Here is a 19171-nt window from a genome sequence, read left to right on the forward strand (position 1 = left end):
GGGCAGAGAAGCAGTGCTCTGACTCTCAACCTAATTTATGCAACAAATGGCAACAAAATGATTTCAGACTTTTGATGGTATAGTTTCAAAATCATATGTAAAACATGACTAAGCCCTTTCCCAATAGATCACTATGACTCTACTGCAGACTAATACTAAATAGAGTCTTGATTCTCAAGTCTTCTAATCTGGTTAAGCTCCGCATCTACCACAAAGGTGTCTGAAGCTAACCTTTCACTGTGATGCATGGATGATGTGAGTCCAAAGAAAATATATTATGCAAATGTTATGCAAAACAAATAAGCAACGAAACAATCAGTTTTCCAACACAGTCTCTGACATTAGCATTTTCTGAGAGAAGCTGTAACAAACTGTATAAGGACATAGATATTCTGGACTCTTCCCCTTCACATATCATCTGAGTAGAGTAAATCACCAAGAGGAACAACTCAAAAATCAGTTCATATAAGAACACTTATAGAAAAGACCAGTCATGCTTAAATTAAATGTGCCTGAGACCATTTTCCAGCACACAAACACAAAAAATAAATAACTAGCACAATAACTCACCTCCATGCTGCTAAACACAAAGCATGCCTGAATTCAAATCCCTCAGAGGGCTGTCCTGAAGACTTCTGTAGCCCCCATTAGCTTACCAATAGAGCTATTCTGTCTGATAGTGAATTTTATATTTTTTGAAACATGACCTGTTATTTTGAAACTTGACTCCCGCAAGTTAACTTGCCATGAGCGCGGTTTCTTGAGACAAGAAAACTGAGTGAAAGAAATGTTCCATGTTATGAAAGTTTATCCAAACCACTTCAGTTTATTATCCATTCTTGAAATCTTTAAAATAATTTAATATACTATAGAATTATATTAGTCAGTTAGGTCTACAGCAATATAAACTAGATCAGCATTTTTACGGAGAACTCTCCAGAAAAACCTTCAAAAATAGTTTTATTATTTTAATATATTTTACATAAACAGTCAGATCTCTTTCAAAATCTTCTAATAACATGTTCTTTCAGAATAAATCCATAGAGTATAAATTGAAGTTCGTAGTGAACTCAGGGAATAATATCTTGTAAGGGATCTGCTTCACCTTATGTAAGACTGGTTTTACAGCCATCTGGGGCTTCATTCCCAACGCTTTTTTGTCTTCAACATTTGTGATTAGCTTTACATCTGAGCCGAACATAATGAGTTAAATTCATTCCACTGTTTTAGAGACTCTTTAGGTGAATATAACTCAAAAGCCAAATCTGAGTCTATTGGTACAAGCAAAGATCAATGTTCCTGCTTTGTTCTTTCAAAACAGACAGCCGCACCATTCACTGCATTTATCTGACAGGCAACAGCGTGATTCTGTTGAGCTCTTACTTTGAAATTAAAGACTTGCTGCTTTCTTTCTACCTAAGTAACATTTTCTGAATCATAGGAAAGAGATGTGGTACCTGATTTAAAATGCCTCCTACTATAGGTAGATATAGTTAAAATAATGCTGAACTTCTCGTTTCTCGAACAAGCAGAATCCCAATTGCCAGGTCTTCCAAAGGTCATCCCTTGATTTTCAACTCCTGACTCATGCATGAATCACAAAGGGAATTCCAAAGTTTAAATTCATATTTTAAAGCAGTCAAATGTTTGTTCCCTGACTCTCCCTCCCTCAAAATCAATATCCATTGAATATGCATCACAGGCTTTTTTTTTTTTTTTCATGAAAATATTTTCTAAACAGTCAGCTACTTTTTCTTTCTCCTTAAGTTTCACATTTTTCAATTAAGGTGAAACAAAATAAAACAGCAAAATAAAATAATTTTTAAAATATCTGATTATATATGAAGGAGGAATGTTATCATCTAAATACTGGTATCTAAATTAACCTACTCATTTACAAATGATTTTTAGTATGCAACTAAAAGTATAAGCCATTACTGACACAGGTACTGTAATGTACTGTCTTTGGATGTCTGTTCTCTAGGACGCCACTTCACTACAACTCCATTTGTCTCTTACAGACGCTACAAAATACTGAATTAGAGAATAAAATCACAATCTTAGTTTAAAAGCAGTAAAGCCTGTGCTTTCCTTCTCCCATGCAATAAATCATAGATTCTGTATAAGCAAAAGCTCAGCCTCTGGAGCACTACTCAGTCATTGCTGCTGCAAACAATTTGCATTCAAGACAAAAGCTAGGCTAATCAAAGTTAGGTTTCTTCCACGGTCAAGCATACGCTGATGTACTGGGCCAGTTAGCCAGCCACTTTTAGACAGTTTAACAGCACTAGATAAAATGTAGAATGTTGATGCTCATCACAACAACCCTTTGAAAAAGTCTTTGTCAGCAGCTAGAAGCACTTTGACCTTTTGAAGTGGCAAGTTTTAACAGCAGAAAAAACACAAGCAAATGGTGTTTTGAAGACAATCCAGACTGAAAAGCAGTATGAGGTGAGTATTGTGACTAGAATTTTAGATAGATGGTACCTTAACCATTTCACATGTTTCCTGAAGACTTAGTTTACTGGCTATCATGAAAATATTCTGTTCCTTCTTTAACTGAAGTTCCTGTCTTTGTCCTGTCTTGTCACTGATTCAGGAAAAAATTTTCTTGAAAATGTTCCCAAAAAAAGCTCAAAAATCAGAAGACAACCAAAAATATTTCAAAAGCTGTTTTGTGAATTTCAAACCACACTGGGTCACAATTGGCAGCACTGAATTAAATGTTATTGGAAAAAGACACTTTCAAATATGGTGGCTGAATAGTATTAAGTGACAAAAGGCAATGAAGCAGAGAAGCCAATTGATGCAATACAATACAAAATTTTGTTCTAATGAGATAGTTATTGAGTTCTTAAAGTAGACAGACTAATATGAAAGAATAAACATTGTAGTTAATAGCTGTCACTAGAGACATCAGCCTCACTGAAGAAGGAAAATTACAGTTACAGTTACTTAGAGTATAGGGCAAGAAAAGAATCAAGTCCATTACTGCTGATGACATAAGTTAGACTATATAAGCCCTTTCATTAAATGCTTGGAACCCTCTTCAAGTTAATTTTCCTTTCCCCCCTAATATTCTTTCTGGAATTCTTTCACAGTGGTCACTCTTTCAGTGGTGTTACATCTCCTTCTAATGACAAGATTCAGTTCACACACAGAGATATTTTATCTCTACTTCTTTTTGTACCAATTTTAACCTTTATGTATTGGCAGAGATTACAGATTTAAATAACAATATTCATCCTAAATATTCAGTATAAAAATATAAACCTCATTGACACCATTAAAATGTTGGGTGATTCAGGACTTTTCAAATAGCTTGGAGTAAAATACTGGATCCAATAAAATTAATGACAAAATCTGACAGATTCTATTAAACATGAATCTCATCAATGCTTTCCAGTCGAGACCACTTGACATAGATATCTAATTAGGATAATAAGTAAACAAGCAAACAAGTAGCATTTACAAGTAAAAGAAAACAGAGGAAATATGGGTGGATTCCCTTCTTTCTGTCTTTCAACTGTTTCTCCTTATCATTGAAACATGGATAATGCATGAGCACTATAAAAAGAAACCATTAAGCAAAAGCATATTAAGCATATTTATACTCTTCTTTTCTACATAAATTTGAAGGCTGATCACTTCTTTCAATACCTCTATTAATTCTTTGTTCCAAAGGAAAAAAAAAATCATTTTTAATTATTTTATTTTGTGTTTCACTAAACACCATCAAACAATTTTCAGCCACACATGTAGCTATCTTGTGTCTAAAAACAAGTTTAAATCTACAAAGTACTTTCTTTGTAGGACATTTTAAAGTTAAAAGTCCCACTCTGCCCTTTTCTAGCTATCCTGTTAAGACTAATGGGCATGATGAATTTCTTTATTGTGTTAGAGTTGAAACGCTAGAGAAGCTACAGTTGCTTAAGACTATCCTGTCCTCAGACACTCATAACTTTTACTAAATATTACCAAACGCATTGCTTTAACATTTTTAAAGCTTGCTTTCACCTTAAGAATCATTTCCTGGGCTGCTGAAAATTCAGAGAGGGAAGGGAATATTCATAAAACACATGCACACGCACACACACACACACAAAATAAACAAAAAAACACTCAAACTCTTACAATGAAACACAGGTTTTGCTTTGTTTTGATCAAAACTAAAGAAAGAATATATGTCCAGAGAATCTAAATCTTTTGGTCCAATTTAAACTGACATCACCTCCTTAGAAAGATCTTGCATGTAGAGAAAAATTCTCTAATATCTCAGTGGAAAAGACATCTAAGCAATTAATCTATGAAGAATAATGACTCTATCTTTATCAGACAGCTGCGACAAAAAGTGAATTCTCCTAGCAGCCAGGAAAAATGATGGGATTATTCACAAAGATATGAAAATACTGTTCTTTTCTCTAAATGAGCCTGTCAGTGCAAAACAATAGAGTAGAACTAAATATTACAATGGAAGATCTTCAGGAATAGAAGACTGCAGATATAATTCCTCTTCCTTCCCAAATGCAAGCCTAAGAATCAGCAGTAGAACTATTATCTCTATAATTACACGATAGTAGAAAACTCGGTGAAATTGTACATCAGGTAGCATACTCAGGTATTTGAAATTTTGAACTTACAAAGAAGTAAACAAGTAAACATATAAACTGGCCAACAACTCTCTTATTCTGACCCAGTCATTTTCACAGTTCTGAAGGCCTACAGAAAATAGTGTAAACAAATCAATGAATTAACATATCCAATTATGATGATATCCAAATTCTAACATTAACACAAAAATGCAAATTTCCATTAAATTAATCAGTTAAATTAACAGAAGTACTTGTAATAAGCTAATTATTCTTTAGGGCCCAAGACTCATACACAGATAAATTAATAAAATGGCATTTTCATTTTTTATTTTTGGAGGATTGTCTATCAGGCAATAGACATTGAGGAAGTTAGTTCTTCTAAAATATATTTTCCAATTATTCTTTATAAAAAAACCGATTCGGTTCTCTCCCTTTAACGGCAAAAAATAGCTGTTTAGAGGTTTATGTGTTTAGGAAGGAAGGACAGCCTTTAAAATCACTTAGGGAAAGGCATCAAAAAACTGTCATAAGCACTGTTTGTAAAATGTGCCCCTGTAGATTAGCATGTTGCACACTGATTTAAACAGCTCAGGCCTGGTCTCGTTAAGGTTGAAAGCAAAACTGCCTCGATGTTATTAGAGAAATGCTTTGTTCTTCACATCCATAAATATTTAAAATACATGAAATCTGAAGAGGTAAGAAAGCATTATCCTCTGGCGTTATGTGGTAAATGTATTTAATGATGTGTGGGGCATGAGAGAGACAGTACTCTACAACAGTGCAGTTCTGTTCTTGGCTTTGTCCAGATATACTAGTTTCTAGTGTGACTTCAGGGGATCTACTTTACCAGAGAGCAGCAAATATGTCGCTAGTCATGCTATTCTGGAACATTATCTAAAAGTCAAGCAAGAGAGACAACACAGTCTAAACAGCATCAGGTACTTAGGCACTTAATGAAAAGCACCCATGCAGAGAGAAGGAATTCAACTCCAAATCATGACCTTAGAAACACAGCATCTACCTCAGAGAGCCACATACCTACAAGTGCCTTGACAACCTCCATCCTCATTGAAATCTGGAATTGAATTCAATTACCTAAACAGAAGAGCCTAGTGCCATGTGAAATGGCTTCCAGTTGATAACCTAAAAAGAGGAAGCTTCTGTGGTAGAAGGTCCTGTGGTATTTCTAACTGGAGTCAACTTTGAACTATTGCTGCCAGTAGCTGAAAGAGAAGTCTACTGAAAGGGACACTTTGAGTTTAGTTTTCCCTAATGTACATTTACCAGGGCCTTTTCAAGTTCAATTTTAAAAGTCCCATCACTTTAGATCCTAAAACTTGACTTTACAAAATGCCAGCAAAGATATAATAGTAAGCAATGCAGCACTGGCAGAGAAACAGGCTCTTTAAAAGTCTTTCTCCATCTCTAATATCAATGATTTCATGGTTCAGTATTGACTGATGTTTTTCCTTGGCAGCAGGCTGTACAAAGACAAGCTGAAGAAAACAAATGAAAAACAAACAAACAAACAAAAATGAGATAAGAAAGAAAGAAGCAAGGAAAAGAAAAGTTATGAGAAAAGTGGAAGAAAAGTTTATAGGATGAACTTAAGGTGCAGGTGCCTTAAAGAAGATTCAGTTTCCAATTCTATACTTAATATGTCAGTATAGCAAATTTTTTATTCCTTCAGCGCCTCATGTTGCACTATTAGCTACTTAATAACAGAGGTATGTGAGAAGCAAGTCTGCCTATTTGCGGTGTCTAATGAACACATTAATACACAGAGCAGTTAAAGTCCGATCTTTTATTACATTTCATGAAAGCCCACACGTATTAAACAAAAAAAAAAAAAAAGGTTAGATACTGTGATAACAAAATGAGTGTTTGTAAAATAATTTAATTATGTAATATCTCATTTGCTTAAAAATAGAACACTTTTTAGTTTTGCATTGTGCAACATGTACAGTTTGATCTGAAATCCATTTTTTTATTTAAATAAATTTTGAACCAGACTAATTGATTTTGTATGTGGGTATCAAGAGTTTTCTTATTCAAACTTTCCATCTGAAACAGAATGTTATACACTATATTCTTCAGTTGTCTTATCACATCTTCCCTGTAATCCTACTAGCTATATTTTCTAACAAGTTCTAGTACTTACATTAAGAAAAAAAAAGAAAAACAGAAAACCTAAAACAGAAGCAAAAAAAGATTTAAAGGCTTACTATAGACACGTTTGTTTTACCTTTTCTGCACTGGTACTTTTTTTTTCTTGAACATCCTCACTACTTCATTATTACACAGATAACCAAACTGAAACACTGTATGTATTTTTTATGTTATTTCCTTACTGTTTTGTTGTTATTGTTGTTGTTGTTTTTAATGAAAGAAGTAAAACTGCCCTCAGACAAATGAATGATGAAGAAACATTTGTGTCTCTAGCATCAGTTCTCTTCTAGTGTTCTTGCCATGTATTGGAAAAGACAGGAAATACTCCTCAATTACTTTAATGCAAATCTGTGGAAGCTAAGTTAAAAAGATGATAGCTCTTGCTATCAATATTGACAACCTTGCTATCAATATGAAGACTCATGATGGAACTGGACACACAAATCACATCTCCAGCCTTCCAATACAGTGCCTCAATCACTAGCATCATCTTATTTTTCCTACATATTAGAAAATACATAAAACACAGATAGAGATAATGAAAACATTTCCAAGGATGACATACTGTACAAGTAGAAGGATAGAAGTGTCAGAAGCCAGTACTTCATGATTAATTATTTTAAAAAATGTAATACAGTTCCAGTTTTTTATTTTTATATATGGATATCTAAACATATATATAATTATTTATACGTAGAGCTAATGAGAAAAAAAGTCTCACTTGTCAAGATCAAAATCATGCTGTAAATTAAGCTATACAAATCTATTATTGCTAGCAATAATAATTAACTTTATTGTGTGGAAGACAGATCATTTATTTCATTTGTAATTAAATACATTGTTACTATTCTGCACAGTGTGTAAAACACGGTATATAGACAAACACAATCTGTCAGTTGCTCTGTGAAGACAGTGGGTCAAAGCAATTTCCTAGAAGGACATCACACAACCAAAGTCTGAGGTAAGAACAAAAGATCTGACAGGATCATCACCTTCAGATCCGGATACAGTACAAGAAGGAAGCAATTTCCTCTTTGGTACGTTTCATAAAAATCTATTGTCACATTTAAAGGAAGCATGCTCCTTCTCAGTGAAAAGGATGTTTGTTCTTATGTTTTGCTATCTATTTGCCCTCTGCCTTTGAGCTGATAACTTTCTGAAAAAGGAAGTCTCCCCCTTGCCAACCTGTATTTCACACGTGTAAGTGGAGATTGTCAGCAAAAACAAATGAGATAAATGAAATAAAAGGACTGTGTCTCTACGAGATCATGTGGAAAAATACAATAAAAAAGATTCTGAGCTTAGCATTTCTCTCCAAATGATCTATACAACTACAAAAACAGTTCAATTGTTTCTCAAATGTAAAAATGCAGAACATCAGCTTCAGATACTAGAGACATTATGTGAGCAGGAAAAGCTGCTGAAAATCCATACCGATTTGTCTTACAGCAGTTACTTTGTCCCCCATACGCACAGCCTGATATGAACAGTACTGGTGAGTCAATACAATTAGAAGCTCAAAGTGGAGGGCACCAGTCCCAGAGGGAGAAGCAAAGCCACTTGCAGACCAAGCAGTAGCAGCAGAGAGGCAAATCTCCTTCTACCCTAGCCCTAGAATGACTGCATCTCTCAAGATGCAGCCATAGGGAAATTGTCCCAATATTGCTCTCAATGTACAGAGACATCTTCTTTGAATAAACTTGCACAGCTGCTCCATTCTGCAGAACTATTCCAGACAACGGTCAATCAAAATATGATCAATCAAGAACTAACAGAAAAGGTAAAATATTTGTCATCTAGAGTCACAAAACAATCATCAAGTCATATGTATTATGAATGTGTTTTCACACAGTGTAATAAAAACTGCTGTTTTCTATAGAGAGAAAGCAGGAAACAGCTTTAATGTTCTACAGAATTGTTGGGACTTATTGCTTCAGCATGCACCCATCACAGCAGATTTTGATCTCTAATTTTTCAACACCTTTTCAAATTCTGAGTTCAAGCCTCAACACTTTGGTTTAGACTGCCTAATGCTGTGCAGTAGAATCAACAGGAGATAAGTTTCCTCATACCCTGAAGTCTTGATCTTGAAATTAATAGATTTTAAGCATGACAAAAACACATGTCCAAGCCCCTAAGTCAATTATGTGCTGTAATACCTCAAAAGGTATGCTAGGAGTATTATAACCACAGCTGAAGTGCAGATAACTCCTCAGCTGGTATAAAACAGCTGTTAATATATAAACACTATACCAGCAGTTTCGGTTAATAAGTAAAGAAATATTATTTTTCTATCTTTGTAATTTCTGTCAATTTTAATTCATCACAGAAATAAGTTGTTACCACTTAATTGCTCTTACTGTACAAGAAAGATGCTTATAATGAATGATGATAAGCAGGAACATGAATGAACAGTTGCCAGGCAACCAATAAATAAAGGTTCCAAATAGCGTGACCTCTCTTTAAAAGATAAAGCTCTAATCATAATTATTTTTCAAATCCCTTTCTGTGCCAAGTAAAATCACGTTTGCAGCACTAATCCTGGTCCTCCTCTTGCAAAATGAAACTAAATCTATCATTTGACATATCACAGTGAACAAATTAAAGAGATTCAACCTGCTCCTTCAGATTATGGTCAATAGTGTGGTTTGGGGACAGCAAACAGGTTAGACAATAAACTGAAACCTGGAACAGGAAGGTGAGAAGCCTCAAACAATTTAATGAGGGTAATTTAAAAACTTATACTGTTGCTTTAAGGATCTTCAGAAAGTATCAACATGAATAGTTTATTATTCATGTTGATACTTCATTATTCATGTTGAAACTAAAACCTCTATGTTTTAGTTCCACAGTCATGCAGGAAAGCAGAAGGATGAGACAGACTTTAAAATACTGAGACCAAATACCAGTTTGATTTTTTTTTTTAAATCTACATAATACCACATTCTCTCTTTACAAATTCTTACAATTCAGTCTTGCTGAGTGCATAAGGAGAGGTGCCTAGAGCAAGCACTGACCTTTTAGATGATTCAAATAAAACTGACAAAGAGCAGTGTAAATCTTAAATCAGTTAAAGAAAATGGTGTATCCACTCTGAAGAAACAATGAATGGGAACACAAATGTACACTGTTCCACTGTAAGATGTCTTCTAAGTAATGGAAGAGCAAAATGCTTGGGCTTGTTCAGGGCTTTTTGATGGGCTAATAAAGTCTGTCTTTATTTTAGTACGATCTCATGTCAGAAAACATTAGGAATACATGTTTTGGCAGGTTAACTTTGCACTAAACGAGGCAATTACATAAATCTTTTCATTCATCTGCTTTATTTCTTTTGTAAAACTGAGAACCAATAATAGTTCTGATGCTCAAACACTAAGAAGTCAGAAATTTGCAATAGGAAGATAAGAGGAACAAGAGCTATTAAAAAAATCTGCCTTGAATCTAAGGTATAGCATACTATGTCATTGGTGAACTCTTTGGAAGGAGGACCATTTTTTCAATCTATTTGAAGAAAACACAGGCTAACGAATCTGTAAGGTTCCCTGTAACCTTCTAAACATAAAATATCTCATATTTCATAACAGAAGATTGGTCTACCATAATTTTTGTAAAAAATGTATTCTGCTAATTAGCAGTCTCCACATATATTTCTGAATATCAAATGAGAGTCTGCTTTTCATACAGTAGCTATTTGCCTTTTGTAGTAGAAAAGCATTCAATGGCAAGACTCAGAACTTATCTGAGAATCATGTATATTATCTGCATCTAAAAAGAATGACTTTTTAGGACACATGGCACTACTTAAATCAAAACCACCTTAATTGCTTCTCCATATTAATTCTTGAGACTGCATTTTAACAAGTTACAAAAAAACAGTGTTGTGTTTGCAAACCTGTTAACTGAGGCCACTAGCTGACAAGTGTGTCAAGGTGATATTTAAAGTTTATTCCTTTTCAATTTCCAGCTGAAGAACTGTACTGTTTTCAAGCTTAAAAGACCAGAGCTTATGGAAGAAAAGGTCACACATTACCACTCAAGAGGAACTGGATGCTAAATGTAAAGTTTTTTAATAATGAAAACAATGGGGTTCTCAGCTATTTATTACCATGGAGGAAATCAACAGTATTTTCCTTAAGTTTTGATTCTACTGTACTTTGTTTCACAATATGCAATTTATTTGTCACAACTCTGAAAATGGGAGGAAGTAAGAGTTCATTACTTTAAATAACTGTTCACACTACAATAAGACTCATTTTAAGATCTCCCCTATGGATTCAGCTCTACATATTTTGCATTAGAAGAAAAAACATAGTTTCACTGTCTGCTTAAGAAGAGAGATGATGAAGCATGCTTTGTAGTGTTTGTTTACCAAATCACAGACACAGTGAATGAAATTTGTTCTGATTCTAAATACACTTCTTTACTTAAAAGGCTTTATGCACACACCCAGCTGATACAGTTGCTCCCAGGAATAAGAATACTCAGTATTATAATCCAATATGAATCTTATTCTAGATTCATGATGACTTCTGACCAAGACATTATTGCTTCAGTAACCATTTTTCCCTTTATTTATGGTAACATTGCTTTCTAACTTTTGTATTAAATATTTAATAGTCAGAAGATGAACTCTTAGGTTAATACCAGCTCAAACAGTACAACAATGTTGGCTTTAGGAAAACATGAACATATCTGTACAGTGAAAGATCATATGTTGACATTCCCAGTAACACACAAAGGCATTATCACTGAACAACATGAGTTATTAATACTATAGAGAGAAACTCAGGGGAAAAAAAAAATTCCTTGGTTGGCTCAGAATATCACCATCTATCAGATTGAAGCAACAAACTATCTTATGTTCACTTGTTTCAATTTTATGATTTAAATGTCTGTTTTAATACCTATTATTCCGTGCACTATTTCATTGATGGATATTTTCTCCTGTTAGTGTATGGAAATAGTTTAACGAAGCAGAAAAAAAGAAAAAACTTTACATCCATAGACATATTCTTACATTACTGCAATTACTCACTGATGTTATGGTTTTGGAGCAATAGTTCAGCACTGAGGATAGTGAGCTAACCACATACTCATTTTTTATCATGACATCAAAAGACAAGTTTCATTAAACTGCTAATGGCAAACAGCAAACACTGAAAATTAATGCTAAAATGCTTCAACAAATAAGAGTATGCAAATCTTAAACTTCATCATGATCACTTGAGCTACCCATTCAAAATCACCTCTCATTCAGCTTTACCAGTCTCTCACTGTAGGTGTGCCCCTCCCAGGTCCTGTACTCCATGGCCCAATTCCTACTCAGCCATGTTTATCACATATATGAATTCTACATACATGAATACATTTCAGAATTGATAATGCGGCTATCAGTGAAAGCTTGAGGACTTCATCCATGTAGATGTTTGGTTAAAAGAAATTTTACAGAGAGACAATAAAATTACAAAGAAAGATTAGCAATGTTCACACAAACTTGTAAACTTGAGCTTTTTGCTTTTCTTTTTTAAAAGATATTTTTATGTAATATCTTTGAGCTGCAGTAGTATCTCCTAAGAATTTCTCTGGCTCATAGCCCAACAAACCTGCACTGAAATAAACAAACAAAAAAAAAATTCCAAACTACTACACAAATGTTTATTTTCAATTAGGAATACGGATTAACTGAGACAGAACAGTAAGAGGACATAAAGGACTCTGCATTTTATAATGTTGAACAGGTATTATTTGTACTGTATTTATAAACAGGAAATAATAATAATAATAAAATCTCCTTTCCAACCATTCTAAGTATTTATTCAGTGACATTTAATTCATGTAAATACACATCACTTCTTTCATGAACTCTACTTTGTGTGTTTATTCTTGTTGCCATAAGAAACATTTGTCATACATTTACACAGTGTACTAATATTGCACCTGTGCTGACAGAGAGCATTGTACAATACATACATTGCTACTGCCAACACTTTTGCCTCAAATTTCCCGTGTTTTGTTTGTTTGTTTTGTAGTTTTGCTGTTCCCAACAAAAGAAAGTTGCATTTTCAGTGCTATCCAAACAGTGCAAACAAGAGAATTGTTGTTCTGGGGCAAATCTCAAGACTGTCTAGACAGGATTATGTCACAGAGAGTGGTCAAAAATAGTGGCCTAGGGAAGAGTCCCACATTAGGATGACTCTTGAATACTAGAGAAATTCCCCAGAACCAGAACACTCTTCTGGCTACCAGCAATCTGTGGATCAAAGACTGTAATATGAAAAGAAATCAGGAGAGCTGGCATATGAAGAAGCAAGAGGCATATGAAGGAGCAAGAGGCATATTTCAAACACAAGAAATATATGCTCCCATTACACAGACTACTTCATTCCACTTGACAGTGTTTCTTATTCTTGGTATTGTCTTTCACCCTCAAAATGTGCTGTTTTCCATATGGAAGAGGTGGCAAAAATGAAACCATTTCCCTTCTTTCCTCACAAAACCTCCCTCTGACTGGAGTTGGCCTCCTGTTCCTATTCCACTTGACTAAACCAATCTTTTTCTCCTCCCACACTAGCTCCATCTGCTGCCCGTCTCTCCAGCAGAGCCAGATGCCAGCAAAGCAGACTACTGTGGGAGGAGAAAGTTCTGTTGCTGGAATTTCTTCCCTATACCCTGCAGGGGGCCAGCCTGTGAAGCCTGGGGAAGCTACAGGGAGCAACTTCCTCTCTTCCACGCGGCTTCCCTCTGCTCATCAGTAAAGAAGGCAGCTGAGGACAGGAGCAAAAGGATAAAACTTTACTGCGCACTATGAAATTTGCAGCTTCTATGTTTATATCGTAACAGTCTCACAACTGGACTTCAGACCCAACCCAGTACACTACACACTTCATAAACATGTAAGAAGACACAAGTCCTGCCCTGAAGAGCTTACAATGAAACAGAAGCAGAGATGTGCATTTATTTGTGATAAGGAATGAGAAAGAGTGACTAGAGTGTAGACGGCAGACTAAAAAGTACAGGATTTACGATCAGGAGAGACCTTAATGATGGAGTAAATGACTATAATTTCTAGAGACAAGCTGAGGTTGTGTGTTATTAAGCAGGATTGTACGTGGCACAGGAAAATATAAGCATAGAGGGAAAGTCTGGAATGAAAGAAGAGAAGGAAAGAAAAAGTGATTTTTGTTATGTTTGAGGTGATCGTATATGAGGCAGAGGGAGAGATAAGGACTTCAGACTGAAAAGGACAGAGAAGCATCTGCGGAAGCAGTCTTGCCACAGTAGCAAGAATGAGTGTCACTGAGCGAGAAAAGAGCTCAACATAAAGCAAGCCAGTGTGCATATGTGCGAGACATTAAAAAAAGGCACAGGCTTCATTTCTGTGAGAGAAAGCACTGTGAAAACATCAGATGAGAGAGATGAGAAGCAGGAATGGGTGAGGGTGATGTATGGGTGCAGTAGAAAGTTTGGAGTGGGGTTGGCAGGACAGAAGTAAGAGAAGGAAAACAGATCTAACAGAAAAGTGATAAAAGGCATGTGAAGTTGAAAGAGCACATGTAGAGAAACACATAACAAGAAAGATGAAATAGAATAGCTGGGGAAAGAGAGAAACACATCACATTGAGAAAGACGAGGAAGAAGGGCTCACAACAGAATGCATGACAGAAAGGAAATAAAAAGGGAAAGAAGATGTGCTAATAAGATAAAGACAGCAAAAGATCATTACTTAATAGGTCTAATCATGTAAAAAATACCAAATTGGAAAACTGGGACTGTACAGAAGAGAGACTGGAAACGGATGTTCACTGAATTCACACTGTGTCTGTAAACTCTTAGGGTCTGCCCCATCTAGGTTCCCTCCGTTCTAATCTGCTTTTTCACTTAGAAAGCAATGTATTTCCTGGTCCTCCACACCCTCTAACTTTTGTGTTACAGTTGCACCTTTATGCCATTTGTTTCACCGTTTCTAGTGGCAACTCTTTGTGTTAGATTTAAATGGGAAATGCTCTTATTTTGCAGAATACTTGACCACAAAGAAACGTGCCCACAATTTCAAGTTTCTTTCCCCCTGTCCCCATAACACTCTCTTCCATTCATTCTTCTTTCAGAAATAAGAGAGAAAGAAAGAAAGAAAGAAGGGTGGGGAAAACTCAGCACTACAGCGATATCCTACGTCTCTGAGACTTCCCCGAGCTGCTCCCCAGTTCCTCCCAGTGCCCGGGCTGAGGCTTTCCGTCTCCCACGAGAGAGGGCAGGGAGGGATCTCCCTCCGAAACGCATCCCTCGGGCGGGGACGGAGCGCGCTGCCGGCTGCGGGAGGGGAAGCCAGCACGGCCGTGTGCCCTGGATGCTGGCTGACATGGCTGGCTGCTTTATTTCATTTAGGGGATACGGAAAAGGGATGGGGGAAAGGCAGAGGAGGAAGCGCACGCTCGCACACACGCACACGGCTGCTCTTACCTCCACATTGAAATACTGCTCCGCTTTGCACACTGTAGCACATAAAATCCAAACGCAGGTTTGCAAGAAAAACACCCTGGATTGAGACACGAAATCCAACCGGCTTCCAGTGCTGAGTGCGAGTACGATCATAGTGAACTGTGCTTCAATGGATGGAAGGTCTCTCTCTCTCTCTTTTCCTTAAACAGACACACAAACAAACCAGCCCCCTCCCGTATCGGTGAGGAGCCCGTAACGCAGGTTCACCCACAACAGGGGAGGAGGAGGAGGAGGAGGACCAGACACTTCCCAGATCGGGCGGCGACAGCGGGCTCAGCTCTCGCTCATCCTCACCGCCAGTCCCGTCAGGAGGGAATGTGGCGTCCGAGTGCAGCCGCAGCTCCTACACGGCTCCTCTGCCCAGCAGCAGCAACCGCCTCCCGTGCCCTCCCTCCTCCTCCTCCTCCTCCTCCTCCTCCTCCTCCTCCTCCTCCTCTTCAGCCTCCTCCCCCTCCTCTTCCTCCTCCCACTCTGCTTCTTCACGGGGAAGGCTGGGCTGGCTGGCTGGCGGGCCAGCCAGCCAGATCGCCGGCTCGGCTCGGCTCGGCTCGGCTCGGCTCGGCTCGGCTCGGCTCGGCTCGGCTCGGCTCGGCTCGGCTCGGCTCGGCTCGGCTCGGCTCGGCTCGGCTCGGCTCGGCTCGGCTCGGCTCGCCCCTCGCCGCTCCCCTCCTCTCCAGAACGTTCAGCCGCCATCTCCATGGTCCCGCCCCGCCGGCCTCCTGGCAGGCACTTTAAAAGCAGTGGGTCCGCCAGGCGGCCCTGCCGCGCTGCCTCTGCCATGGCCCGGCTCGGTAGGTCGGTCGTTGTTGCTGCCGGCATCTCGGGAGGAGCGTTCGATTCTTCCTCACGGAACGCGCCCGAAGCAGCTGCATGAACGGCTTCCAGGCGCCCCTCAGCCCACCGGGAGCCTCCCAGACCCGCTCCGGTGCTGAGCCCGCCCTGAGGAGCGAGCAGTGCTGGGCCCGGTGTGATTTGTGCTCTCCGTGGCTCAGAGGAACGTGCAGGATCGCTGCTGGCAAAGTTTAGGGAAGGTAGAATAATGATGGTGCGCTTAAAGTGATATAAGTGAGTCAGTCAAAACAATCTATGTGTTGAGTTGATTCGAAATCTGTTTGAAAGTGCAAATAGAGAATCATGTATTTGAGGGGAAACAAAAACACTTTCTGCTCTAGGTAGATAAACATCTGTTGTGATTTTCATGGTTAACGGGACATGTTATGAAGCCCTTTTTTACTTTGATAATGGGTCTTTACAGTCAAAGAAAGTGGGATAATACACAATGTTAGTGAGACAAACTATTGCAGTAACGCATCTTGTTCACATATGTATTGACAGATTAAAAAAAAAGATAATAGGAAAAAGACAAAAAAAAAAAAGTTTAAAAGATTCCACGATTTGAAAATCTGCAATATTTCTTTAATTATCAAAACATAAAAAAAAAAAAAAAATACTTGGTCATGATATGAAACAACTTGGAGATGGAATATTTCACTACAGACAACTGTCCTTTCACGGATAGTTGAGGTTAATGGCAGAACTAAACCACGTGCAAGTTAAATGTACAGAACATCGATAACCCCTCTTGTAGCAGGATGAGGGGACATAGTAGTTTCTCCATCTTTTAAGATACCAAAACTAAGGCAGTTATCTCTGGTGAAGTCATGTTCTGCCTAGCCAAAAGTAGTGAGATTTAAGTGAAATTCCTTAAGGGATATACTTTTTTTTATGTTAATTGCTTGATCACAGACACATAGAATGGCTTAGTTTGGAAGGGACCTTAAAGACCATCCAGTTCCAACCCTATGCTATGGACAAAGTTGATACCCACCAGATCAGGCTGCCCAGGGCTCAATCCAACCTGGCCATCCTCTGGGGATGAGGCATCTGTAACGTCCCTGGGCAGCCCGTGCCCGTGCCTCACCACCCTCTAAGTAAAGAGTTTCTTCTAAATTTTCTCTTTTTTACTTTAATGCCATTTTGCCTTGTCCTGTCTCTATTAGACCATATTGGTCCTCCTCCTGCTCATAGGTTCCTTTCAAGTACTGGAAAACTACAACAAAGTCTCTCTGGAGCCTTCTCCAGGCTGAACAGGCTCAACTCCCTCAACCTTTCTTCATACATACTCCAATCCTCTAGTCATCTTTGTTGCCCTCCTCTGTACCTGCTCCAACAGCTTTGCATCCTTCTTGTACTGGAGGGCCTAGACCTGCCCACAGCACTGCAGATGGGGCCTCATAAGGGCAGAGTAAATCACGTCCCCCTCCCTGCTGGCCACCTTTCTTTTGATGCAGCCCAGGATACAGTTGGCCTTCCAGGCTTCAAATGCACACTGCTGGCTCATGTCCAGCTTTTCACCCACCAGAACGTGATCTGAAAGATGTTTTCTGTTCTTCAGATTACCAGTGAAGTGGGTGATGAAATCATGAAACAGAAAACTGAAAATGAGCTAGAAGGACCTCTTGGCACTTAGTGGCCAGTATTGGAAGTCGAAACGATCCTAACAAATTAATGTATTGAACCCAGCAGGAAGAAATTTAATACTGAAAAATGCAAATTAAGTTTGGGAAGAAAAATCAAAAAGTATGATACTGGTAAAACTGAATCACACCAGGAAAGAATCTGAAGGATGTAATGGACCGTAAATATGAGTCAGCAACATGCTACAATTGGAAAAAAAAAAAAAAAATAGTGAAAAGACAATGCAACCTCATTGTGAAGCATATTATTAAGTGCCCTGACCAGACAGATTGATTTTTCTACTACGGACTGGTGAAGCCAGCTGTGTTTGGTCTCAAACTAGAGAGAGACCAAAGGAAAACAACATTTAGAAAGTAAGATGTATAATATTTGAAATAACACCGTTTCTTTAGTCTGAGAAAACCTAGGATAAAGAGTCTATTTGTATGGAAAATCTTGCTGTGAGAAGGACAAAAATTTTAATTATTTTTGTATTTAGGATGAAGGAAAAAAATAATGAAGCAACTAAATTATCCTGGAGGTTCAAATTCAGTGTTAGATTGAACTTTCTACAATATGTAGGTAGTAGCATTTGGAACTAGAGACCCATTGATATGAATGTGAAATATTTGTAATTCAAGCAATATCGTATCTTTATCCTCTATTCTCGGTGTAGTGGATTTGTAATAGATTGATTTATGCGATGTAGTAAATTTTTCTTTTGTTCTAGTGTGCCAGTAGTTTCTTTCATTTTCTTACTCTGTGAATTAATATTTGTTTATAACTCAGATATTACTGTATGAATTAATAACTGATAATTATTTACTCTATGAATTAGTAACTAGTTAAAAAGAGATGTTTATACTGTCCATTTTGTTTTCCCCCTCCTAAAGGACCTTCTCATTTGCACTTTCAGCAAGCGCTAGCTTTGTATTTGCTCCTATATTTTCAAGGGTTTGCTGTTAGTGTAATAGGAAGAATTGGAAACTGAAATAGAAATAGATATGTTCCTTTAACTGGAATTTCATTCATCTTCCCTTTCAGTACTGCTGTGACTATTTGTTGTGAAAAGCATGGGGCCTTGAATATGACTACCTCCTTCCTTTACATTGTATCCATTTGAAGAGGAAAGAAACAACGGTATGAATAGAACAATGGAGAACAAAACCACACAAGTATTCGTGTGTGTGAGAGAGAAAGACAGAGGGACCACACAGGTAAAGAAAGAGATTGACAAGGAACAAGAGCAGCAAGGTGTGGATTTGAGTGCCACAGAAGGAGATGAGGTGTATGAAGGACAAAGAATATCTTCGAAGAGAAAAATATCATTCAGGAATACTTATGTGAGGGAAGAAACACCAGCAGTGAGGGGGTAGAGCCCTGAATATTTATGAGAAAGTTGTGGGCAGGAATATACAGAAGTAGTATCAGAGCCTCTTGGTCATTCAAGAAGGTTG

General features: G+C 37.6%; 1 protein-coding gene across 2 annotated transcripts in view; it reads right to left on the minus strand.

Moving 5' to 3' along the window:
• The window catches only part of MMP16 (matrix metallopeptidase 16), a 175779-nt gene extending 160134 nt beyond the window's left edge, over window positions 1-15645 (minus strand). For both annotated transcript variants that reach the window (NM_205197.3, XM_025147058.3), the window contains exon 1: window positions 15219-15645. In NM_205197.3, coding sequence (NP_990528.2) covers window positions 15219-15350 — 132 coding nt within the window. In that variant the 5' untranslated portion in view covers window positions 15351-15645. The remainder of the gene's footprint in view (window positions 1-15218) is intronic.
• Window positions 15646-19171: the final 3526 nt, after the last annotated feature.

Source organism: Gallus gallus, chromosome 2 (assembly GCF_016699485.2).
Source record: "Gallus gallus isolate bGalGal1 chromosome 2, bGalGal1.mat.broiler.GRCg7b, whole genome shotgun sequence".
NCBI classification, from domain to species: Eukaryota; Metazoa; Chordata; class Aves; order Galliformes; family Phasianidae; genus Gallus; species Gallus gallus.